The sequence below is a fragment of the Enhydra lutris genome, unplaced genomic scaffold (assembly GCF_002288905.1).
Source record: "Enhydra lutris kenyoni isolate GAN:26980312 unplaced genomic scaffold, ASM228890v2 scaffoldscaffold19, whole genome shotgun sequence".
Taxonomy (NCBI): domain Eukaryota; kingdom Metazoa; phylum Chordata; class Mammalia; order Carnivora; family Mustelidae; genus Enhydra; species Enhydra lutris.
The window spans coordinates 35,392,569-35,417,457 of NW_019154103.1; the positions used below are offsets into that span (position 1 = coordinate 35,392,569).

General features: G+C 54.0%; 2 protein-coding genes across 11 annotated transcripts in view; both read left to right on the forward strand.

Annotated features, from left to right (window-relative positions):
- Positions 1-16,528, forward strand: part of LOC111148438 (family with sequence similarity 193 member B) — a 32,018-nt gene extending 15,490 nt beyond the window's left edge. For 7 of the 10 annotated variants that reach the window (XM_022504969.1, XM_022504977.1, XM_022504980.1 and 4 more), the window contains 7 exons: positions 1,054-1,441; positions 4,723-4,924; positions 5,856-6,095; positions 12,142-13,162; positions 13,315-13,390; positions 14,193-14,290; positions 16,141-16,528. In XM_022504969.1, coding sequence (XP_022360677.1) covers positions 1,054-1,441; positions 4,723-4,924; positions 5,856-6,095; positions 12,142-13,162; positions 13,315-13,390; positions 14,193-14,289 — 2,024 coding nt within the window. In that variant the 3' untranslated portion in view covers position 14,290; positions 16,141-16,528. The remainder of the gene's footprint in view (positions 1-1,053; positions 1,442-4,722; positions 4,925-5,855; positions 6,096-12,141; positions 13,163-13,314; positions 13,391-14,192; positions 14,291-16,140) is intronic. The other 3 variants (XM_022504970.1, XM_022504975.1, XM_022504976.1) reach the window with 3 other exon arrangements.
- A 2,585-nt stretch (positions 16,529-19,113) lies between these two features.
- LOC111148286 (DEAD-box helicase 41) lies at positions 19,114-24,345 on the forward strand. Its single transcript, XM_022504766.1, has 17 exons — positions 19,114-19,216; positions 19,298-19,408; positions 19,684-19,843; positions 19,916-19,990; positions 20,108-20,168; positions 20,298-20,434; positions 20,716-20,788; positions 20,914-21,067; positions 21,144-21,280; positions 22,094-22,256; positions 22,439-22,570; positions 22,854-22,925; positions 23,051-23,147; positions 23,284-23,433; positions 23,519-23,590; positions 23,704-23,814; positions 23,992-24,345. Exons 1-17 carry the CDS (start codon positions 19,190-19,192, stop codon positions 24,126-24,128), a joined length of 1,869 nt encoding a protein of 622 aa, XP_022360474.1. The 5' UTR covers positions 19,114-19,189; the 3' UTR covers positions 24,129-24,345.
- The last annotated feature ends 544 nt before the right edge of the window (positions 24,346-24,889 follow it).

Here is a 24,889-nt window from a genome sequence, read left to right on the forward strand (position 1 = left end):
TGACACTCCTTTCCCCAGAACTCTGAAGTTGAAAAATATTGTCATTGGCTCTGACAGCTTTCCCTTCAGATTCAGGAGAGGACGTGGTAAACACTAGCTGAACAGAAAGTGGAGTCTGGGAGTGTCCTTTAGGGAGTTTGGACGTCAGCCACCTAACACCTGTCCCCTGCAGCAGCACAGAGGACCCAGGTGCTTTGTCTTCCTAGACCTCCTTTTCTCCACCTAAGGGACACGTGTAAAAGCACGAGAAGTTGCTGGTGCAGACTGCCAGAATTACTAGCCAAGGTCACGTTTATATAAGCTTTCTTTACACTCTGAGTTAACCTTTAGATACCCAAAGAAAAATTCTTGGGTTATTGAGGTACTATGTAAATATTCATTAGTGTCTATTTCTAAATTGAGGGCTTGAGATGAGTGTAACACTCCATGTTAACTATATTGGAATTAAAATACAGAAGAAGAAGAATAACAAAATGGAGGGCCTGAGTTCTCCAAAGGGGTGCTACTCCCAGAATTGTGGGAGTTGAGTAGAATTCCATTTATTTTGATCCATAAGCCAGAGAAGACTCAGCAAAGCCTTTTCGTACTTCTCTGATACTGGGCCACCCCGGAGTCTGGCACACCCTGGCTGCCTCAGTCCTCATGGCCCAGAGGCAGAGCTCCACTGGCTTTTGTAGACCCTTTTCTGGGCCCAAGGAATGCTTACAAGCAAACAAGTCCTAGAGAGACCCCAAGAGACAGGACACATATCCCCTACTTGTTTCACAGCAGAGGTGTTGTGGCCTTCCATGGGGCGGGCATTCCTGGGTCCTTCTCTCAGATCTGGGCTCCTCAAGCCTGTCCAACCAAGTTGCTCCCTGCAGGGAACACTCTCCAGCCCAAGATACTGCTAGACTTTCCAAAAGTTCACATGGTCCACTGTGCTGAGAGGCTGTCCCCAGACAGGTACCCTCTGGTCATGGTAAGCAGGATGTTGTGACAGGGAGCCCTTGGGCTTTCCTTTCCAGGGTCTTGGCTCTCTCTCTGACCTCCTTCTTCCCCATCCATCCACAGGTGAGGTTTTCTCTATCTCGGAGCACCACCGGCACTCAGACCTCACTGCTCCACCTAACAGCCCCACCGGCCACCACCCCCAGCCAGCATCGCTGATCCCATCTCACCCCGGATCCTTCGGCTCACCACCCCACCCACACCTGCTGCCTGCTACCCCGGCAGCACCTTTCCCTGCCCAGGCTTCAGAATGCCCTGTTGCCGCTGCTGCCGCCCCCCACACCCCAGGGGCATGTCAGACCCCCCACCTGCCCTCCACCAGCATGCCGCTCCTGAAGATGCCTCCACCATTCTCGGGGTGCAGCCACCCCTGTAGTGGGCACTGCAGCGGGCACTGCAGCGGGCCTCTCCTCCCACCTCCCAGCTCTCAGCAGCTCCCTAGCACTCACAGGTAAGTGAGTGGCACAAAGGCGCACTCCCTGCCAGTTTCAGCCTTGAGTTGAGAAACTTTACAAAGCTACCCCCCTCCCCGGCTCATGCTGTCTCTAGGATAGAGAAGTAAATCTTAGAAAATAAAGGGTAGACTCTATGTCTTTTGTATAGTTTTTACAAGCAGAAGTAGGTGTTTATTGTTTTTTTAAAAACTTGGAGGGGCGCTTGGATGGCTTAGTCATTGAGCGTCTGCCTTCGGCTCGGGTCATGATCCCAAAGTCCTGGGATCAAGCCCTGCATCAGGCTTCCTGCTCGGCAGGGAAGCCTGCTTCTCCCTCTCCCACTCCCCCTGCTTGTGTTCCCTCTCTCGCTGTGTCTCTCTCTGTCAAATAATAAATAAAATCTTTTAAAAAATAAAAACTTGGAAAAATTCAGAGATGTCTAATGAAAAAATTTCCTCACAACCTAACAATAAACTTTTTTTTTAAGATTTTTGTTTATTTATTTTATTTACTTATTTATTAAGTAGGCAGAGAGGCAGGCAGAGAGAGAGAGGAGGAAGCAGGCTCCCTGCCGAGCAGAGAGCCCAATGTAGGACTCGATCCCAGGACCTTGAGATCATGACCTGAGCCGAAGGCAGAGGCTTAACCCACTGAGCCACCCAGGCGCCCCAAACTTTTTTTAAGGTTTATTTATTTATTTTGAGAGAGAGAGAGAGAGAGAGAGCACATGTGCACGAGCAGGGTGAGGGGCAGAGGGAGAGAAAGAGAATCCATAGGCAAACTCCCCGGTGAGCTCAGAGCCCAATACAGGGCTCAATTTCATAACCCTGAGCTCATGACCTGAGCTGAAATCAAGAGTTGGACACCTAACTGACTGAACGCCACCCATGTGCCGCTAATGATCAACTTTTTTTTTCTTTTTTTAAGAGTTTATTTATTTATTTGACAGAAGAGAGAGATCACAAGCAGGCAGAGGCAGGCAGAGAGTGAGAGGGAAGCAGGCTCCCTGCTGAGCAGAGAGCCTGATGCGGGTGTCGATCCCAGGACCCTGAGATCATGACCCAAACCGAAGGCAGAAGCCCCAACCCACTGGGCCACCCAGGTGCCCCAATTTCTAATACTGCAATATATTTTTCTTCTGATGTCTTTGTACCATGTTTATACATTGTTGTGTAGTTCTTTTTTAACATTATAGATCATTTCCGCAGTTAAGATTCTTCAAAAAAACTTTCAAGTGACCACAAATTGTCTTACTGTATACCTCTAGCATAATTTTTCATTCACCTATTTCTGGACATTGGGGCATTCTGGTTTTTGTATTTAAGATTTTATTTATTCATTTGACAGAGAGCGTGAGCACAAGGACGCAGAGTGGCAGGCAGAAGGAGAAGGAGGCTCCCCACTGAGCAAGGGTGCCCCGACACGACACAGGGCTCAATCCCAGGACCCTGGGGATCATGACCTGAGCCAAAGGCAGACGCTTAACCACTGAGCCACCCAGGCACCCCCGGGCATTTCTAGTTTTTAGCCACTAAAAACAAGGCTGTAATAAACATCCTTGCACCCAAATCTGTATTTGAGTTCAGAAGTACAGGTTTAAGGATTCCCTGAAGTAACTCTGAGTACTGAGGAAGTTTATAGTAATGTAGATGTGGAAGATAAAATTCTTTGGAGAAGATAGTGTGTATTTTTGTATTATAAATCAGATCTGTGTTTAGTACGCATTTATATTTTCTTATTCTAAAATCCCACCACCCCAGTAACCACCAGTGCTGGCAGTTTTCCTTACAGGTCTTTCCCACACGGTGGTGGTGTCTATAAAGTGTGCAGCTTTTTGTTGTCCTGTTTCACTCAGCTTTCCTTATTTGGTTCCTATGTGGTCTTCTTGGCCTCAGCTAAAGTCTGGAGAATATTCTCCATAGTATACTTCACTGTTTTCCAGTTGCTGATGATTTAAGTCACCAGTATTTTAACATTGTAAATAATCTCTCTAAAGATGGCTTTGCTTAAAGCTTTTTCCTCTTTTGGGTTTTTTTCTCCTTGGAATAGGTCCCTCAGAAAGAAAGAAGTTCTCAGTTTAAAGGATGTCAAAATGTCTTTTTTGAGGATTCTTAATACACATTGAAAAATTGCTTTCCAAAGGGCTCTCCAAATTGATGTAACCACCAATCTTGGGGTGCTAGTTTCTTCGTATTTGTAGCAGCACTGGGTGCTTTGATTTTGCTAATGTGGGTGAGAAATGGTTAGTTTGGATTCAGCTTCTCTGAGTACTACTGATAATGGTTCCTGCCCCTCGTTTTCTACTTCTTGCTCAATAGACTGCCCTGAGAGCCAAGCCTCCTCACTGCTCCTCACCCTGCCATTTCTCCTAGCTCCCACCCCTTGTCTCCAGCCCCAGGGCACTCCAGCTTTTAACCTGGGGCTTTTGCTCTTCCGGCTCCAATTATGGGACTTGGTGGGCCCAAGTCTTTTCTTACCCTGAAAAAATGGGCTGTAGTACATGATGCCCCCAGTGCATCCTAAAGTCCAGAGGCAAAGCAGTACAATGGGAGAGCATGAGCTTTGCAAGGCACAGGCTGAGTCCTAGCCACTCTTTGAGCAAAACAGTTAAGCACTCGGACTCTTAAGTTACTTCCACTGCAGGATGGGGGTAGCAACATCTATTTTGGAGGACTGGGGAGACGCTTAGAAATAATAATGCTAATTAGAGTACCAGACCCAAACAGTAAAATGACTCTTAGAGTCTGGGCCACATGGGACATTTCCTTTCCTAACTATAAGGCCCCACATGAAGGCAGCTCTGCCCACTGGGGCAGACTCAATCGAAGAACCTTAGAGGATGAAATCGACCTTGTCAGCCTCCTTCGGATGCTCCAGGATAGCCATCGGCCCACTAATCTGTTTGGATACCTACTTACTGAGCACGTGCTGTGTACAGTGTTGTTATGCTGCACACTGGGACCCAAATATAGAAGTGGCATAGTTCCTGCCCTTAAAGAATGCAGTCTGCTCTGAGAGACAGGTGGGCAAACAGACCATCAGAGTAAAGTGTGATATACAGTAGCATAGAGAGGTATCCACACAGTGGGTGCAGGCACAGGGCCTGAGAGACAGTGAGGGTGTTGGCTTTGTTATTGTGAGAGACACTGATATGACCTGACTGCCTTGGCCTTTGTGGGATGGGGCAGACGAAGGGTATTCGGAACAGCAGTGGTGGGGATGCTTCCCCAGGCTCCTTCTGCGGCCTGCTCCTTCCCTGCCCTCCCTCAACTGTGGGCTTGTCTTTCTCCCCCATCAGCAGGGACCCTGGGTGCAAGGGACACAAGTTTACACACAGTGGTCTGGCCTGCCAGCTGCCCCAGCCCTGCGAAGCAGATGAGGGCCTGGGTGAGGAAGAGGACAGCAGCTCAGAGCGCAGCTCCTGCACCTCATCCTCCACTCACCAGAGAGATGGAAAGTTCTGTGACTGCTGCTACTGTGAGTTCTTCGGCCACAATGCGGTGAGTGAGCCTGCCCAGGCCAGAGAGGGCTGGGGGCCAGTCAAGGTGAGCCGAAGGAGCTGCTCTCCCCAGAGACACCCCTCCATCCCCCCCCACCCCCGCTCACAGGGATAATAACCACACTGGGACCCTCTGAGTCCTCGCAGCCTGTGTCCGCTCACTTGATCCTTACAGCACATTGGTGAGGTAGGGATTTTTAAACACCTTGCTACCTTTGCTTTTTTCATGGTTTCTCTTAAGATTGACTTTTTTTCCTTAGGCAAAAGGAAAGGAAGTGGCAGAGAGAAAGCTATGATTCTGATGAGCATGCATACGTGTGTAATCACAGAGAAGCGAACGCTTGTGCGTGATGAAGGCAGAATGGAAGCAAAGGCTCTCCGTCCCCCAAGCGTGAGAGCCAGCGAGGGACAGGCCGTGAGCCCAGATGGCACCAGGCAGGAGGCTCAGGGCAGAGTACATGCTGTTTCTGGACAGAGGGCGAAAGCAGCTCAGAAGTCTCCTAAAGTGAAGAGGAAAGGGCCGCCGGGTAGGGTAGAGCAGTTGAGGACGGAAGAAATGAAAGTAATTACATTGTTAGTCACCTTTAAACTAAAAGTAATTATTCTCATTTTAGAGATGACAAAATCGAGGCACACAAAGACTCAGTGACCTGCCCAAGGTCATACAGCTTCCAAGTGACAAAGCCCGGGCTCAAACCTGCTTTCCTGGCTCCCAAGTCAGTGTGCTCACAATGCTGTTACGTACCTCCCACTCCCTCTGCCCACCGCCGCCTCAGCTGTGGGCCTGGCGGAGGCTGAAGCCACTTGGCCTTTGCGGCTATAGTAGAAAGAACAGTTGTCTCGCTTCTCGCCACATGTTCGGTGCCAGCGGGTGGGAGTGCTCCGGGCTTCCCAGGCCCAGGGTGTAACGTCAGCACCTCCCCCTCCCCCAGCCACCCGCTGCCCCGACGAGTCGGAATTATACAGAGATCCGAGAGAAGCTCCGCTCGAGGCTGACCAGGCGGAAAGAGGAGCTGCCCGTGAAGGGGGGCGCCCTGGGCGGGATCCCTGGGGAGCCCGCCGTGGACCACCGAGATGTGGATGAGCTGCTGGAATTCATCAACAGCACGGAGCCCAAAGCCCCCAACAGCGCCAGGGCCGCCAAGCGGGCCCGGCACAAGCTGAAAAAGAAGGTGGGTGTGGGGGGGGAGCCTAGTTCTACTGCCTCTCCTCCCTGAGGAATCCCTTGCCCCAACCCCCCAGGACTTGTGGGGCATGAGTGATGCTGGCTGCCAGAAGCTTCGGCACAGCTCACTGCTCTGGGAAGGTCTGAATGCGTTTGGGAGGCATCAGGGTCAGGGAGCCTGGGGCCAGTGATTGGAGGAAAGATGAGTCCTGGCCTCAGAAGCTGCTTGCTGGATTCCTCAAAGCACAGGACTTGCTTCAGTCAGTCAGTCATTTATTCATTCAGCAAACACTTCCACAAATACTGGGAGCCAAAGCATGACGCAGTTCTCACCCTGGAGAAGCTCAGTCCAGTGGAGAGACTGACACAAAACTGGACGAGCATGTTTTTATGTGACAAGCCCGGGGATGAGGGAAGCCCCCCATCCTGCTTGGGCACGCTGGAAATGGCTTACCAAGAGACTGGCTTGAGAGCTGAGTTTCAGGGAGTGAGTTCTGTTTCATCAGGACAGTCATTTCTGGTAGCAGGCATAGAACATTCACAGCAGTTGGGGGTAGTCCAAGCTCAAATAGAAGAGAGGCAGGACAGTTAGTAGAGGTGAGAAAGGGCCTCATAGGTCCCGCTGAAGAGTTCTGACTTGGTCCTGTCGCTGAGGGGGCATCACTGCAGGGCTTTTATCAGAGGATGCGCTTGATCAGATCTGTTTGCCGCCATGACCGTGTGGCAGTGTGGAAGGTGGCCTAGAGGCATGACACTCCCAGAAGGGATACTGAGGCCCAGGGAAAGCTGATTGATGGTGGGTCTGGAGCAAGGGAAGCAGACATGACTCACTTTGGTGATCTGATTATGGAACAGAGATGAAGTCAGAGATGTCTTCCAGGTGTTTGCCTGGGTGACTGGCAGGATGGCGTGCCCTTCACTGAGCAAGGACAGGATTGGCAGAAGACAGGGAATTCAGTTGGGGCACTTTGACGCAGAAGTTCTCATGAGACCTCCAAGTGGAGCTGGAGGTGTGGGGCTGGGAGTTGTCAGCTTAGAGATGTAATTGAAGCCGTGGGAGTGACCCAGCCCATGGGCTGAGCGAGCTCCTCAGAGAGCTGAGGAGAGAATCCAATAAGCTATTCCTGGGCAGCCCTGCTCCCAGGCGAGCCCCGGGGCTTGGCAGCTCATCCCCTGCCACCTCATTACCTCTTCACCTGCCTGCCCCCAGCTGCGTCTGCACAGCGCCACACTTGGGAGCCCAGCAGCTGAAGAGTTGGGTGTGGCAACCAGCTAGCTCCAGGTCCTGGGTGGTCAAACAGCCCTAGTGCTCTGGAAAGCAGCAGCAGTTCTACATCTTTTTCCAGCCCAAAGGATAAACCAGGACCCTTTCCCTGCAGCCTGAAGTAATGAGCCAAGGGGTCCCACCACTGCCTTCAGAAAATGGTCAGCACTTACTTTCTCCCATCCAGTGTTGCCTGACCAGAAGTGTCCGGTGGGCAACAGCAGTCTCTCAGCCTTCCCTGGCTTCTTGAGGCAGTGGTTCCCAGTTAGGTCCCAGCAAGCAGGCATACTTTGAAGTTCCCGGGTCTGGTGTGCTTTCCATAAATCTGTGTGCCCACACATCCCTACCCGTTTGCTGGTAAGGCCAGTAACACTCTTCTCTCCCCTCTTTTTCCTCCTGGCAACTTCCTTCCAAGCTCCGATCTCCTCAGGTAACTTCTTCCATAGTACTGTACTCACACGTGTCCCTCACCTGCCGTTTATCACACTCCACGCACTCATTCAGAAACCTGCTGCACAGCTTCTGTCTGCCTGGTCCAGTCTAGAGGCCAGAGTGCAACACGGCACCAGGCAGTTGCGAGGTCATGTGATAGGCAGTCATGGTCATTATCCCTTATGCATCAGCCTCCTCTCCAGTGTTCTTCCTCTACCTCTCAGACTTAACCACAATCTGGCTGTCCACCAAAAACACAGCTTCTCCTGGGAGCCGTCCAGTGGAGAGTGCTCATTCTCTCACACCTCAGGAGACTGAGTATCTTTCTGCTCCCTTGTACCATTTCCAGACCGTGACTATCTCTCATGTACTAACCCCTACTCCTTTGAAACTGACCCTGGCTCTGCCATCTACAGTCTCCTGGCCACTCCTCTTCATCCACTGAAGGCTGTCACTTGCCCTTTCTCCTCTTCCCAAGCCATAGAGATCCCCTGACCATCATTCACTCGCTGTCTTACCAATACACTCATTTCCTTGCCCTGTTGCTCTTCTATTACACCCACTCAGAAAAATCACAGCCCTGGGTTTGACCCCTCCCTGCCTCTCCCCTTCCACACCTCTAGGAAAATGCTGGATCATATCTCTCTGTGGCACCCACGCTGTGTGGTCCCCTGCTTGCCTGCGCCCTCACATTGCCTAGCAGGCCTCTGGTCTACTTGTTCTTCATCACTTCTGTTCACAGACCCTTTGTCAGACCTCCAGATTCTTCTCCAATCTCCAGGCTTTACCCAACCCGCTTTTCTTTTTTGTTAGATGAACTCATTTCCTGGTTCAACAAGGAAAAAAGCCAGTGAACAGGCACTCCCTCAAACATCTTACCATTCCACCGGCAGACTTTCCTTCTTGTCATGAGAGAAGAGTTACCTCTTCTGCTTAAGGCCATGCAGTCCTTTCCCGCCACCTCAATCTAAGCTCGGCTTCCTGCCCTGGCTCCGGCCTTTCCTAGGCTGGCTCCCATCAGCATTTCACTGTGCCCGCTACTCTCTCTTTTGTGCCTTAAGCATACAGCCTCTCTCTCGCCATCACCTTATCTCTTTCCTCCCATCCCAGCCAAATTTCTTGAAAACTGCTGTCTGCATTCACTGTTTTTCCTATCAGCTCATTGCAAACTATTTTCCTCCCTTCCCGCCACAGAACCACCAGTGGTCTGTGATCTTTGTTGCTAAATCATACCCTCTTAACCCATCTTCTCTGTCCATAGGCATTTTGTATTGGTTATCCTTTTCAAACATGTTCTCTTTGGCTCACCTGTCCTTGGCCAGGTGGCGGAAGGGAAGAAAGTGGGAACGCATGTTCTCCAAATTTCTTACCTTCTCTGATCTCTCTTTTGTCTCCTTCATGGACTCCTCTTCCTTTCTTCTGACCCTCCCCACAAGGCCCTCTCCCTGGCAAAGAAAGCCATCTAGATAGTGTTTTTCCTGGTTCACTATGTCTTCATATGTCCTCCCTGTACTTGACATTGACAACTCCTGCTGCTACGAGGCACCTCCTCACAGATGTCCTGGTCCTCAGACTGAGCACATCCAAAACTGAGCTTGTTCTCTCTCTCCAAGGAGGCCTGTTCTTCCTTCTCCACTGTTGTCTAGTTGATGGCGCCACCAGCCACCGAGTTGCCCAAACCAGAACCCAGGGTGCCATCCTGGGAGGAATGCGTCGTGGTAATCGAGAGCAGCGGGCCTTGGAATTGGACCTCAGTTTGAAACCTGGCTCTGCCACACTTGCTGGATGACCTTGGGCATATCACTTCACCTCTAAGCCTCAGTTTCTTCATCCACAACATGAGAATAACAGTAGAGCCTAACTCAGATGGTTGCGGGGATGAAACAGTGATGCACAGAAAGGCTCGATGGAGAGCACGCGTGGTCAGGGAAGCGGCGGTGGCCCCAGTGGTCGTCAGTATTTGTGGCTGTTTTTTGTGGCTCATCCTATCTCCCCACCTGTCCTTGAGTCCTGGCCACACGACCTCCCAATAGGTCAAACCACCCAATTCTCCCCACCCTACCGCTGCTACTAAAAAAGCCTTCAGTGGCCAAACATTGCCCTCAGCGTCAAACACAGACTTGAACCTGACCTGCAGGGCTCTTCAGCCCCTGCTTAGCTTGCCAGATTCATCTCTCAGTCTCTCCTCCCTGGCCTTCCCACCTACCACTCCCGACCACTCCTGAAAGAAACCTGGGCACCAGTTCTCCCTGTGAATGTTGGCATTCCCTAAAGATCATATATGCCCGTTTCCCAGTCACTTGCTGTTCCTGCTGCCTAAAAAGTGCTAGTCTTCACTCTAGGATGATTCCAGTCACTCTCCAGGGCCCAGTGAGCTGCCGTCTCCTCTGGGAAGCACCTCTGATGGCCCAGTCTGAGTTCCCAGAGCATCTTGTCCTTTCTTCCTTGTAGCACTTATCGCTGTCACTCCGAATTAAACAGCCTGTTTACACGCCCATCTCCCCCAGCAGACGCAAGTCCGCAAACAGACTCCTCACGCACAGCGGAGTCCCCCAGAGCCCAGCCCAGGCCTCATCATCACTGGTCAAGAAGTGATCGTCAAACAGGACTAAAAGACCTAGGAACTGCAGATCACACCTGGGCGTGCTGTCCCAACTCTGCCACTTTCTAGCCATGTAACCTTGGGCCAGTTCCTTATTCATGCCAAAGTCAGGTGTCCTCATCTGCAAATTGAGGAAAATGGCACAACAAGGGCAGTTGTAAGGATTAAACGAGACAATGTGAGGAAAGGATCCAGCTCATGGCATGTTAACAGAAAGCATGTGTTCTGTGCTCTCCTCTCACTACCAAATCACACTTGGTTCCATGTCACTCCCTCTAACTAATTATTTTCAGACTTCTTTGTTTAGCAGCAGAACTCTTTTTTGCAATTGAAGTCCTCCATGGAACCTCCATTCCTAAGAGAAAAAGTTGTGCTGGTACAGGGGAGGAGTGATGTGAGGGGCCTTCCAGTCCTTCATCCATCCCTGTGGCCTCAGAGCTCTGCTCATGGCCTTAAACTCCATGGCACAAGGCCAGAAACACTGCTGCAGGCCCAGCTGCTTCCCCACTTGAGCACCACAGTGCCAAGTCACAGCCTCATCAGCACTCAGGGAAGGGGACACATGCCCTCTCAGGTGTCCTCCGGGCAACACTGAGCTATAGGTAGGCAGTTTTTCTTCCAAATACACCAAGGGGAAAGGTAAGGTTCAGAGAGAGTAAGTGATTTGTCCAAGGTCCCACAATGGTGGTACTGGTCTGTCGCAGAGCCCTACCGGGACACAGGGTCACCCTCTTTTAAGTTGACTCTGAGATGATGGCATGCCCTCTTTTCTCTCCCCAGTTTCCTTTTCCTGTTCCTCCCCCTCCATTCCCAAATCAGCTAGAAATATGTGAAATAGTGGAAGTCCTCCAACCCCTGGCCCAACACCACCACCTCCTTCCTATAGGCATTTGACATCTGTCTCTCATCTCCCTCTAAAGGCCTCCTTGGTCTGCTGGTGTGTGGAGGTTGGGTAGAGGAATGGAGTGACTCAGAGTCCACAGACTTCACTGTCATTCTCCAGAACCGGGTCTGTTCACACTGACTGAGAGAGCCCAGCCTCCCAGTTCTCACCTGGGCAGAGGGGCTGCTTTTACTTGTGGGGCCCCATGTAGCTGTGCATTGTAGGCCATCAGGCACACTTTAGGACTGGCCGTGATTACTTGAGGCAGCTGAGTGGTAAGTGGCTTTTATACAGAATTTCTCCCTCTTCCATAGCACCCATACACACATTCCTGCCACCCAGAGTGTCTGACCTCCCATGGTAGTCTCACCACCCCATCTTACTTCTTGAAAGTCCTCTCCTAATGCCAGCTTTTTTTGCCCCAATACCAGCAGAACTGGAGAATGACTGTAGCAGCCATCTCCCTCTCTTGCATCCCCACTTTGGTCTTCACCCCAGAATTTTTTCCCACTTTTTGCAGATGAGTCCACTGAGACTCAGGAAATGAATGAGCTGCTTAAGGTCAGACCTGGCAGGCCGGGTGCAATTAGCTGCATTCTTATCCCTTTGAGTCCTAGTGGTTTTAGGCCCTAGGACGGACACTGGGACTCTGATGAACAAGCTATAAAAACCTATCCTCTAGGTCTGTCTCCATCCCCAGAACATGCACAGGTCTCATTGCATTTCGTCCTCACTCCTGCAGAGGAGTGGGTGGCCAAGGCCCTGCGTCTAGCCAGTTCGCCGCAAAGCTGGGCCCCAGGCTGATGTGTCAGGTGTCACACTGTGCCTAGCAGCTGCCAGGCCCTAGCTGAAACTGCTTCTTATATTGGCAGGAAAAGGAAAAGGCCCACTTGGCAGCAGAAGCTCTAAAGCAGGTGAATCGTAGTGTTTCTGGAAGCCAGGAGCCAAGGCCTGCCAGGGAGAGGCTCTTGGAGTGGCCCGACCGGGAGCTGGATCGGGTCAACAGCTTCCTGAGCAGCCGTCTACAAGAGATCAAGAACACTGTCAAGGACTCTATCCGTGCCAGCTTCAGTGTGTGTGAGCTCAATATGGACAGCAATGGATTCTCTAAGGAGGGGGCTGCTGAGCCAGAGCCCCAGAGCCTATCCCCCTCAAACCTCAATGGCTCCTCAGAGCAACGGCCTGATATTAACCTTGACCTATCCCCTTTGACTTTGGGGTCATCTCAGAACCACACGTTACGAGTTCCAGGTGAGCCGGCCCCACCATGGACAGAAATGAGAGGCTCTCACCCACCATGGACAGAGGTGAGGGGGCCCCCTCCCGGTATCATCCCTGAGAATGGGCTAGTGAGGAGACTCAACGCTGTGCCCAACCTTTCCCGGGTGATCTGGGTCAAGACACCCAAGCCAGGCAACCCTAGCCCTGAGGAGCCAAGCCCAAAGGAGGTTCCCAGTTACAAGCAGGAGCTGCCCGAGCCTGTGGCCTCAAGTGGGAAGCCTCGGAAGGGCAAGAGACAGGGCAGTCAGGCCAAGAAGAATGAGGCAAGCCCAGCCCCCCGGTCCCCAGCCAGCCTAGAGGCTCCCAGTGCCAAGGGCCAGACCCCCAGCTCCAAGCAGCCAGGCAAGGCCCCGGAGCTTCCCAAAGTGGGCAGCTGTGCCGAGGCTGGAGAGGGGAGCCGGGGAAGCCAACTGGGACCAGGCTGGGCTGGTAGCCCCAAAGCCGACGAGAAGGGCAGCTCCTGGCGGAACTGGCCAGGTGAGGCCAAAACACGGCCTCTGGAGCAGGAGTCTGTGCAGCCCCCAGGCCCAGCAAGGCCACAGAGCTTGCCACAGGGCAAGGGCCGCAGCCGCCGGAGCCGCAACAAACAGGAGAAGACGGCCGCCTCCTTGGGTGAGTGCACCAGGAACTGAGTGGTTGACCCCCCCCACCCAGCCAGGCCACAGGGTGGAGGGTAGTCCTCGCGTGTGGGCAGTGCTGCCCCGAGAGCATGACCCCAGAGGCCTGGCCGTGGGCACTGAGCCCTCCTGGCTGTGTCTTCCTAGACGATGTGTTCCTGCCCAAGGACATGGATGGGGTGGAGATGGATGAGACTGACCGGGAGGTGGAGTACTTCAAGAGGTAGGTGTGGGGATGCCTTCTCACCCACCCTTACCCTGACACCCTCAGAGAGAGAGCCTCGCCAGGCTCACTCCCACCAGTCTTTCTGCTGGAACCCAGGTGGCCACGCGGCAGGAAAAGGCATCTGGGAAGGTGTAAGGGACAGGGAGGAGGAGACACTTCAGGCCCCAAGAACCAGGACTTTCTCCAGTTTTATTCACTTTGTATATTCATTTGCACTTTCTCTCCTCTGCCTGGGCTGAGTTCTGGGCTGGAGGCAAATCAGATGCAGTCTAGATGGAGAGAGAGAGCCTAAACACACAGTCCAGCTGTAAGTGCTGTTGGAGGAGTGAGGACGTGGGGTTGCAGACCAAGCTGAGATGCAGGGGTGGGCAGTGCTCCCAGAAGAGATGGGAACCAGGCTGAGACCGGAGAAGTAAGAATGAGTGGGCCAGGTCAAGCAGGGCCTTTGTGACAGCAGAGCTAGTAGGTACAGAGGTTTGAGGCTGAAAGCAACACCCAGGACCGAGGGGAGCAGGAGGCCGCCCAGTGTAGCCAGAGTAAAATACCGCGTGAGGGGCTAACCTGTATCCCGAGGCAGCGTCACTGTCTTCATGCACTGTTCGTGGGCTCGTGGGCGCCTGTCCAGAAGGTCAGCAAAGCTCTCGTAACCTGCTAGGCCGCAATACCCTGGAGCCAGAGGGGTTGTACAGAGCTGACTTGGTTCCTTTAGTGACCAAGACACATGGGACTAGAAATGGGGTCCAGCAAGGAGAGGGGGATCCTCTGATTGTGCTTTCCTGGTGTCTGTCAAACCTAACAGGTTCTGTTTAGATTCTGCAAAGCAAACTCGTCAGAAAGTTGCTGTGAACTGGACCAACTTCAGCCTCAAGAAAACCACTCCCAGCACAGCTCAGTGAGGTATGGAGGACCCCCAAGTGTTGCATATACTTCTCTCTGCAAGTTCTGTCACTTTGTGTCCCCACACTATGTCATGCTCAGGAGCACACGGAGTTGGGCTCGTGGCTTGCCAGTCCTGGCCCCTGCAGTGACACAGTGACGCCTATGTGCTCTGAAGACACAGGCCCCATCTCTTCTTCTGTGGTCCCTCACACCTAGGCCTCTGTCCTTTCATAGCTCCCTCCTGGGCCAGACCCTCCTTAGAGCCCTCCTGCCTGTGTTCCTGAAGGGCCCTTCCTGCACTGCCATCCCTGGGCTATCGCTACCAGGCCTCCACTTCCCTCACCATCTGCCTCTGAAGAGCCGAGGCAGCCTTAATCCCCAGATGACTGCCCCCGCTCCTGACAGTGTTAGCCTCAGGGTTCAATCTCACTTGCCCAGCCTGGTAGGCTGCCATTTAGGGTGCTTTCCAGCTAAAGCCATGCAGGAAGGGGCTAGCCCCAGAGGACCAGGGAGAGGGCGGATGAGATAGACCAAGGCCTCAGTGAGGTCATTTAGGCATGGAGGAGTTGGTAAGCGCTCTCCCCAACCAGGGCAAGCCCCATGAAGAAATTAATAGCTAAGCTGCCTCCTGAAGAAGAGACCTAGCCCCAGCTGGGCTCGGGGCTCCTCTCCCAACCACCTACATAGGTCCTTTTGTGTGAAATGCTGACATATCAGATGACACTGTGGACTGAGAACAGAAGACTAAGAAGCCACTGGACTGAGCACCATAGTGCAGGAGAGAAGAGTGACTGGCCCACAGGCCTTGGTGCCCAGTTTGCGGCCTAATGGCTGTGCAGTGCCCTATCTTAACCCTGTGCTCTGTCCCTGGGATCAGGCCTTTTCTGCCTGGTCACACAACTGCCTTTAAAGCACAGGAAACTGGGGCAGGTGAGCTGAACTCAGGGAACCCCAGGAGGATGTCCTCACCTGTCCCCTCCTCCTCCTCTTGTCAGTGCCAGGGCATCAGACTTCCTGGACGCTCAGCCGAGTCTCTTGTCCTCCTCTGGGTCAGGATTCCCCACCCTTGAGGCTGGGCTCCCTATGGCACCTCGGGCTGCCTGGAGACAGGACTGTCTTTAGACTCACCTCAACCCCTCTCTCCGAAGGGGCTGGACTCCCTGGTCTTTTGCCAAACTGAAATGACCACACTCTCAGGAGCTTCTGCTAGGGCGCCCTCCTGCCCCTTTTGTCCACTTCCACAGGATCCAGGAGTTCTGGGGACCCCAGGCACTTTCATTTGTTGCCTCTTCTCAGAGAAAAAGGGGCACTCCTCCTCCCACAGCCCAGTGCCCCTGTCAGCCAACAAACCTCATTCAGCCATCTTCTTTCAGGGACTCCCTCTTTGGTTGATCTCTTTCCCAAGACGGGGGATGTTCCCTCCCTGCCCCACCCCACCATAAGGGCTCTCCATTGACCTTTTCCACCCTCCTCAGAGTGGGATCGGGAGCCCGGAGAGTGTGTGAAAAAGCAGTGCCAGCACGGATTCGGGACCTAGCCTGGGCTGTGTCCCCGGAGCGTGAGGCAGGAGTCAGAGTGCATGTGCCGCCTCTCCTCCGCCCGTCAGCAGGAGAGCAAAGGCCAGAGTCGGGGCTCTTACCCCACCCTGGATGGGATAGACGTGCTACTGGGGAGCTGTCCCCTGGTAGGGTCTCAACCTGCATCCTCTGCTGCAGGTAATCAAGGAAGTCTATTCAATATTTTCAGCCCAGGGAGCAAAAAATAGCAGGCAGCTCCTCCTACGCAGGGGACCTATGGAAATCCAGAGCCAGCACAGGGAGGCTAGGACACAGGCTCACTCACGGTGTGGTCATGCTCTGTTTTCTCAGCCCCCTGCCGGGTCGAGCTGCTTCAGGGTGTCCTGAGACCCCCCAACTGCCAGCTGAAGGTCTACAGTTTCTTCCTCCACATCCTTACCCACCTGCCCAAGATCCTCCCTGCTCCTCACCGTCCTGGACCAACCAAAAGTTGAATGGATGCTGTGCCGTGCTGGGGCCCCTCAAGACCTCCGCAGAGCCGCTTCCTGGTGCTACGCAGCCCCCTCACTCAGAGCCTGGGGGCTGGACTGGCCTGTGGGCCGGGGGCTGATGGTACTGCTGGCCCAACACTGCTCTCTTTGTGTTTGGTTTTGTTTTTGTTCTTGTTTTTCAATTCTTTACTTTTGATACTGTGAAGATCTTTCCTGCCGAAAGATAAAGCAACATTTGGACACAGTCAGTGTGTTGTGGTTTGCTGGTCTGGGGCAGGGGTGAGGTGAGGAATGTACTCAAGCATGGGGTCTGCCTTGGTCATTAGCCTCACTGAGCACGTACTATGTGGTAGCAGTTTGGCAGTTTGCACTTAATTCTCACAACAGTTCTAAGTGGGACTGTTACCCCATTTTACAGATGAGGAAACTAAAGCCAAGACAGGAAAGTGACTTTAGTGCACTGTCTGGCTGAGAAGTTAGAGCTGAGGCCTGTGTAACAGCAGCATCTGTGCACTTTCTCCTGGTGGGAGGACCCTGCTGTGTGACCTGGAACAGCCCCTTCCCCATGCCCTGTTTCCCTCTGTGAGATGGTGGGGTGAGACTCTGTGTCTGGGCAGCTGCTGTGAGAGGTGGTCTGGGAAAGGCCTCAAAGCCTTTTCTGTAGCCTGGGTTATTGACATGGTCAAGGGAAGTGGAGTAAATGGAGTTTCTGTAAATTAGATCAGACTTTCCAGTGGGAATGACACATACAGCCCAAGTACCTGAGAGTTGAGGATAATGAACCCTTCTGTAAAGTAAAGCAAACTACCTCATTCCTACCTTCCACCTCCTGTAGATCTGGTTTGAAAATTCAGATTTTAATATAATAGGTTTGCTTAAAAAAAAAAAAAAAACTGCGTCACACACACCTGTGTCCTACCTCCTTGTCCCTATTGTCATTTCCTCAAGCTGACACTTAAGCTTGTGTGGGGGAGCAGTGGAGGCTGTGGCCACATAGTCACTAAGAGCGCTTTATAGAGAGTTGGGAAGCAGGATTGGAAACTGTTCCCTCTCCCTTCCCCTCCTCCCAGGTTCATCCCCACCATGGGCAGTCAGTGCCAGCTTTCTCTTCTAAAGAAGTTAAATCACCCACAGGCTCCCAGTTCCTGGTCTGTGGCCCTTCCTAATCTCCAGGGAAGTCTGCATATGCCCTGGTGAAACCTGCCTCTGCATACGTATTATCTGTGTTCCTCTCTCCCTTCAACTCCTGCACCGGGCTCCTGCCCTGCAGCTGAACTGGCATAGCCACCTAAAATTCTGCTTCATCATTCAAAAATTGCCTGATCAAGGAACTGCTTTACCTACAGAGAAATACCTGTGGATGGTGCTCAGAGCCTTCCGTGCCTGGTCCTTGCCTCCCCGCACTTCACTCCAGTCCCACCAGACTACTTCAGTCTCCCTCCAGGCCTGGCACCCACAGGCCTCCCAACTTTACTCACATTTCCTTCTTCCCAAATTACCTTCCCTTCATCATGTCCTGCTTATCCTTCACATTCCAGCTGAAAGGCCACTTTTACTAGGAGAATCCTCTTGCCCTGTCTTGCAGTGCTTCAAAAAGTACTACTTTATCTGCCTTAGAATATTTCTCCTTTACCTCAAGACCTGTTTTATTTTTGTCTCCTCGACCAATCCATAAACTCACAAGCCAGGTTTGTGTCTTGTTCATCTTTTATCTGCTTCAGCGCTGTGCACAATGCCCAGTATGTGCTGATAATAAATACATGAATGAAGAAAAAAGTAGTACTGACACATCACTCCTCTTTAAGAGTCCCCAGTGAGGGGCACCTGGGTGGCTCAGCCCTCCCACTCTTGATTTCTGCTCAGTTCCTGATCTCAGCGTCGTGGGATCTAGTCCCAGGTCAGACTCTTGCTCAGCATGGAGTTTACTTGAGATTCTCCCCCGCCTCTCCCTCTGTCCCTCACCGCCGCACGCTGTCAAAATAAAATGTTTAAATATAAATGAAGTACCCCTTGAAGTTGAAGTTACTTCGACCGTCAGGGCCCTGCATACTCTGGGCCCACCCAGCCTCCCTATCCAGCTTTAGCGCGGGCCACCCCACCCCACGGCAGCCGGCCACGTGCTTTGTTCTTTGAGGAATCTGTACTGGCATATGGCCAAGCCTTCACTCCTACAGAATCCTCAATCAGAAAGCTCTTTCCTCCACTCCCTTGTTCTGAGTCCACACCTCTGGAAGCTCAGATGCAGGTCTCTTCGAAGACTTCTCTGGTTCCGCAGGCAGTGAGTTACTCCAAGCTCTATTACAGCATTTACTATAAAAATCGCTCCTTAGGTATGTACAGACCCTCAGCGAAACACTTGTCACCAGCATTTTATTTATCCTTCATCACTCTGAACATACGTGTTGTCTCACATAGACTAGGACGCCAGTCAGAGCTGCAGCATAAGTTGATTCATTTTTCCGTAAGCCACACCCGGTCCCCGTGCCTGGGATGGAGGCCCCTGCGGGGTCCCAGTTGGCTCCGTCCCGGATCGTGCCGGATGACGTCAGACTCTGGGCGAGGTTTCGCAGCCGGCCAGCTGACGGCTGATCTCCGGGATCAGCCGTTTCCACTCGGGACCTTCCGCCAGACTTCGTGTTGTGGGCCTTTAGCGCATGCTCCAAGTCTTCCAGCGTCCCATAATGCCTTGTCTGACGCTTTGCCCTGGCCCTTGGCAACAAATGCGCAGCCGCCCAAGGGACTTTGACGCCAGCGCGGCCTGACAGGTTCTCCGAAGAAAGTTTGTCCCTCTGCGCGACCCGGCACTCAGAGGTCGTTGCTAGGCGCCCAAGTTCCGCTTCACATCTGATTGGATTTCACTGAAAAGTTGAGGCGGGGTTTTACCGTGGCGCGCAAGCGTGCAGCAAAGGATGGAGGACTCGGAACCCGAGCGGAAGGTAGGAGCGAGGCAGGGGTTCTCGCGGGTGGAGAGCGGCAGTGAAAGCGGGGGACTGAGCCTGACTCCTGTGTATCTGTAGCGGGCGCGCACCGACGAGGCAACTGCCACAGGAAGCCGCTCCGAGACGGAGGATGAGGACGACGAAGACTATGTGCCTTACGTGCCTTTGCGACAGCGCCGGCAACTGCTGGTGAGGGCCCGGGTTCGGAAAAGGAATGAGGGCGTGGGAGCCGGGGACGAGGGGCGGTGGGGGGAGGTGGCCTCCAGTGGAGCGAGCTGTCAGTACTCGGGACCGTGGCCCTCCGGCGAACGAGGAGCGGGCGACCTGATCTGAGGGGCAGCGCAGCTCCACGTCGCAGGGTACAGGTTCCTCTCCCAAAAGCCAAGATCCTGACGCAGGCCCACTGGGCCCAATGCGCCTCTCTGTTTTGGGCTTGGTTCTGCGGGGCGCTGGTGGAACCTCAGCTCCAGAAGCTACTGCAACGAAGGCGCAAAGGAGCTGCGGAGGAGGAGCAGCAGGACAGCGGCAGCGAGCCCCGGGGAGATGAGGACGATATCCCGCTGGGCCCTCAGTCCAACGTCAGCCTCCTGGATCAGCACCAGCACCTCAAAGAGAAGGCTGAAGGTGGGCTGTAGAGCAGCGGGGAGGTTCAGCTTAGTGCAGTGCTTGGTGTCTGATATCTGCTTCTTTCCTCAGCCCGCAAGGAGTCTGCCAAGGAGAAGCAGCTGAAAGAAGAGGAAAAGATCCTGGAGAGTGTGGCTGAGGGCCGAGGTGTGGCTGTAGTCAGGGCAGGGTGGGTGGTGGACTGACAACCCCAGACATGTTATATCTCAAGGGCCTGGTCTCTGGGAAGAAAGAGCCAGCCCTGAGCCACGTCTGTCTCCTCAGCCTTGATGTCAGTGAAGGAGATGGCCAAGGGAATCACATACGACGATCCAATCAAAACCAGGTACGTTTTTCAGTCTGGGGAAGACAGTCACTCACTTTTACTTGGAATGGTATGTGGCTGGGACTGGCAGGTGTACCCCAGAGCCAGCTGTGCCTGGGGCCTCTCTTGACCCCCACCACCCACTCACAGTTGGACACCCCCCCGCTATGTCCTGAGCATGTCTGAAGAGCGGCATGAACGGGTTCGGAAGAAGTACCACATCCTGGTGGAAGGAGATGGTATCCCACCACCCATCAAGAGCTTCAAGGAAATGAAATTTCCTGCAGGTACCTGGGAACTTTGGTAGTCAGACAATTGTAAGGTTGTGTTCCAGCCCCCACTGTGCTCAGCATCTGCAGAGATGGGTCTAGCCAGTGGAGATGGAAGGACTTGGGGTTGAACTTCAGTTGCTCCAGTTGTCGTGGAGGTCTTGGACAAGTCTTTCTTTTTCTCTTTCTTTCTCTGGGCCTCATTTGTAACTTGAAGGGGATAGTGCCGGGTTTACAGCTTTGGGGGCCTATAAAGTATCTGTGAGACACAGGGATGATGCTGAGGTTGTTTTCCGTAGCCATCCTGAGAGGCCTGAAGAAGAAGGGAATCCACCACCCAACACCCATTCAGATCCAGGGCATCCCCACCATGTGAGTGTGGACCTGGGAGCCCTGTAGGGGCGGTGATGGGGAGGAGCAGTCACTCAGTGTCCATCCGGAGACTCATTCCCTACATTCTACTGAACCTGATCCTCGGGTCTCTCCTCTCCCAACAGACTATCTGGCCGTGACATGATAGGTATCGCCTTCACGGGTTCAGGCAAGACACTGGTGTTCACATTGCCTGTCATCATGTTCTGCCTGGAACAAGAAAAGAGATTACCTTTCTCCAAGCGCGAAGGGCCCTATGGACTCATCATCTGCCCCTCGGTAAGACAGACCAGGCTAGAGGGCAGGGCAGAGACAGGACTGCCTTCTGGTGCCAACCTCTGCCCTGTGCCTACAGCGGGAACTCGCCCGGCAGACCCATGGCATCCTGGAGTATTACTGCCGCCTACTGCAGGAGGACAGTTCCCCGCTCCTGCGCTGCGCTCTCTGCATCGGGGGCATGTCTGTTAAAGAGCAGATGGAAACCATCCGACAGTGAGCACAGGCACCCCCACCCTGTGGGCCTCCCCAGAGCCACTCAGCAAGCTAAAGGGCCCTTTGCTTTAGCTACCCCTGCAGACCCTTACAGAAGCCTCCTTGTCCTCAAGGAGTTCCTCATCTAATGGGGAGATCAGTTGGGGTGGGACAGAGGGATGTGGTAAGGTAAGGTACTGTGGGAGCACAGCAGATGGAATGGGGGCATCTGGCGGTCAGGGAGTCAGGGCATTCTGGGCAGAAGACACAGAGGTGGGGGATCCAAGATGTCCAGGAAGGTCAGGATCCTTCAGTGTGGTCCAGAATGGAGGCTGAGACACTAGGGCAGGGCCAGATCTGCAGTCCCCAGCAGACAGTGCTATTCGACCTGGGCCAGGCTCTGGGGTTATGGACAGGCCACACCCAGTCCCTTCTTTCAAGGCATTCCTGGTCTCAGGGAAGAGTCAGATAGAGAAAGGATTAATTTAGCATTCCGGGAAGGTGAGCCCATCAACGCCTACAAAGGGACGTGCAGGAGCACACAGTGTGGTCTGGCTGGAGCTTCAGGACCGCTGTCTTCTAGAGAGGGAAGGGTGTGTCAGGCAGGGTTGATTCATGGCTGGGGAGGAGCTCTGGAGCACAGCAGTAGTCAAGAAGGCTGCAGCCTCATCCAGAAGAGACATGTTTTACAAGTAGAACAGGATGCTGGAAGTGATGAGGGGACAGGGGAGGAGAGACAGGAAAGAGGCCAGAGAGCAGAATGAGCAGATGCCAGCCCATAGGTGCAGGGGTGGGCAGGTAACCCTGACCTCAGGGTCTTCTCTTGATCCCTAGTGGTGTGCACATGATGGTAGCCACGCCTGGGCGCCTCATGGATTTGCTGCAGAAGAAGATGGTCAGTCTAGACATCTGCCGCTACCTGGCTCTGGACGAGGCTGACCGCATGATTGACATGGGTTTTGAGGGTGACATCCGCACCATCTTCTCCTACTTCAAGGTGCCCATCCCTTCCTGGCTAGGCCATTCCTGCCACCCTACCCAGCACACCCCATTCAACTGTGGCAGGCCCTGAGGCCTAGCACTGCCCACCCACTGGCCATGCTTTGGGGCTTGACATCCCAGCTACTCGGTCTTCCCAGGCCTCAGCATACCCTCAGTCCTAGCCCTGCTCTTCCTCAGGGCCAGCGACAGACCCTACTCTTCAGTGCCACCATGCCTAAGAAGATTCAGAACTTTGCCAAGAGTGCCCTGGTAAAGCCGGTCACAATCAACGTGGGGCGCGCCGGGGCTGCTAGCCTGGATGTCATTCAGGTGGGCAGACACTCCTGGTGAACAGGGTTTCACTTATGAGGGTTGGATATGGCCTGGCCATGTGGAAGCTCTTGGAGTAGGGTTGAGGGGCCCCCTTGTGGGCACTCGGGGTTTCATTCAAATCTCCAGCCTTTAGCGAGAAACATTCTTCGGGTGCCCAGTGCTTTATGGCAAGAGGCTTCTGGTTTCCTCCCAGCTAGGACTGGGAGCCCAGGCTCTGTGGCAGGGCCGTGGCTCGTGAGCCCGTTTGCAGGCCCACCTGACCTGGCCCTTGTGATGGCAGGAGGTGGAATATGTCAAGGAGGAGGCCAAGATGGTATACCTGCTCGAATGCCTACAGAAAACACCCCCACCTGTAAGTGTAGCCCACCAGGCTAGCCCAGGACCCCTGGCAGGAGAGGGAGGGGGCAGTGGGGGCAGCATGCTGGAGAAGGTCGGTTGGGGTCAGCTCCTGTGACTGAAGTTGGCCTTCTCCGATAGGTGCTCATCTTTGCGGAGAAGAAGGCTGATGTGGATGCCATCCATGAGTACCTGCTGCTCAAGGGGGTCGAGGCAGTGGCCATCCATGGGGGCAAAGGTCAGGGGTAGTGCCTGCGTAGGCAGGGATTCTGCTGCCACTGCCACCGTTCTCCTAACCCCTTTCCCTGCCTGGTGGGCCCACCGCTACTCCCCAGACTCCCGTCCCTCTAACAGCTCCTGCTAACCCTCCCCAGACCAGGAGGAACGGACCAAGGCTATCGAGGCGTTCCGGGAAGGCAAGAAGGATGTTCTGGTGGCCACAGACGTAGCCTCCAAGGGCCTGGACTTCCCCGCCATCCAGCATGTCATAAATTATGACATGCCTGAGGAGATCGAAAACTATGGTGGGGAGCTTGGTGGGGGTCAGGGAGGTGGGCTAGCCCCTAGCCCCACAGGCAGTAGGTCAGAGGCTCTGTTCCCTCTCCACAGTGCACCGTATCGGCCGCACCGGGCGCTCTGGGAACACGGGCATTGCCACCACTTTCATCAACAAGGCCTGTGGTAAGGCTGCCCCCTCGGGATCACCTCAGCTGTCCCCGGGGTCCTCTGCTGTGGCCACCCAGGTCCCGGCTGCGGGGCCTAGGGTTGGGCCTGACAGTTCCCTACCCCCCCAGATGAGTCGGTGCTGATGGACCTGAAAGCTCTGCTGCTGGAGGCGAAGCAGAAAGTGCCCCCTGTGCTGCAGGTGCTACACTGTGGGGATGAGTCCATGCTGGACATTGGAGGTGACTGCAGGCGGGGGACACGGGTTGGGGGGGGCGGGGGGAGCATAACGGGAGCACCACAAAACATGTCCAGGTGGCGCATCAGAGGGCTTGGGGGCGGGACCTAATGGGAAGCCAAGGTCTGGGCTGTGGAGCCTGGTCTTGCAAGCGTGCTGACTCTCACCCCCGTGTCCCTAGGAGAGCGTGGCTGTGCCTTCTGTGGGGGCCTGGGCCATCGAATCACTGACTGCCCCAAACTTGAGGCTATGCAGACCAAGCAGGTCAGCAACATCGGCCGCAAGGACTACCTGGCCCACAGCTCCATGGACTTCTGAGGCTTCTGCCGTCCCTTGTCTCCGAGAGACTTCAGTCTCCAGCCACCATCTGTACACACCAACCCCCTGGACGAAAAGCCAGCATCTTCTGCCCAGCTGGCCTGGGCTGGGCCAGGCTGGGCCTGGCTGCCTGCGCCCTGTGTACCCCAGAATTACTATTTTTGTTCCCCTTTACCCCTGCTGTCATTAAAGCACAAAGCTCTCTTGTCTCAGCCCAGCCCTGCCTCTGTGTTTCCTTCCCTGGTCCCTGCTTCCTGGACAGGCTGTACGCTCTGACCTCCACAGCCCTTGTGAGGCAGGGGAGTTGGCATCTCCCACCACCACCCAGGAGGAAACTGTGCCCTTGGGAGCTGCGGGGAAACAGAGCGGGAGAAACCTGCACGCCCATCTCGGCCCACATTCCCTTCAGCGCCGCCTGTTGAGAAAAACAGCCTAATGCGCACTGCTTCCCTCATTCTGCCACCGGGAACTTTACTCTGCCCGGCAGCAGGGAGCCATGTGGGCCTCGCAGCCCCATATGGCCCCCACAAGAAACAAGCGAGAAAGCACTCCCATCACAGCGCCAGCGTGTGGCCTGAATCGCCGCCCAGTGCCGGCCAATTCTCATGAGCTTTCTGCCCAAATCGATGTCACTTTGGGCAGTAAGCTCCTGAGAATTGGCTGGAAATCCCTGGCAAACTCGCTTCCGGCGGTGGGGGCCTTCAGGGGAGCTGCCCGGGACCGGCCCGGGGTCCCTCGTGGTGTTGCCCGAAGCCTGCGAG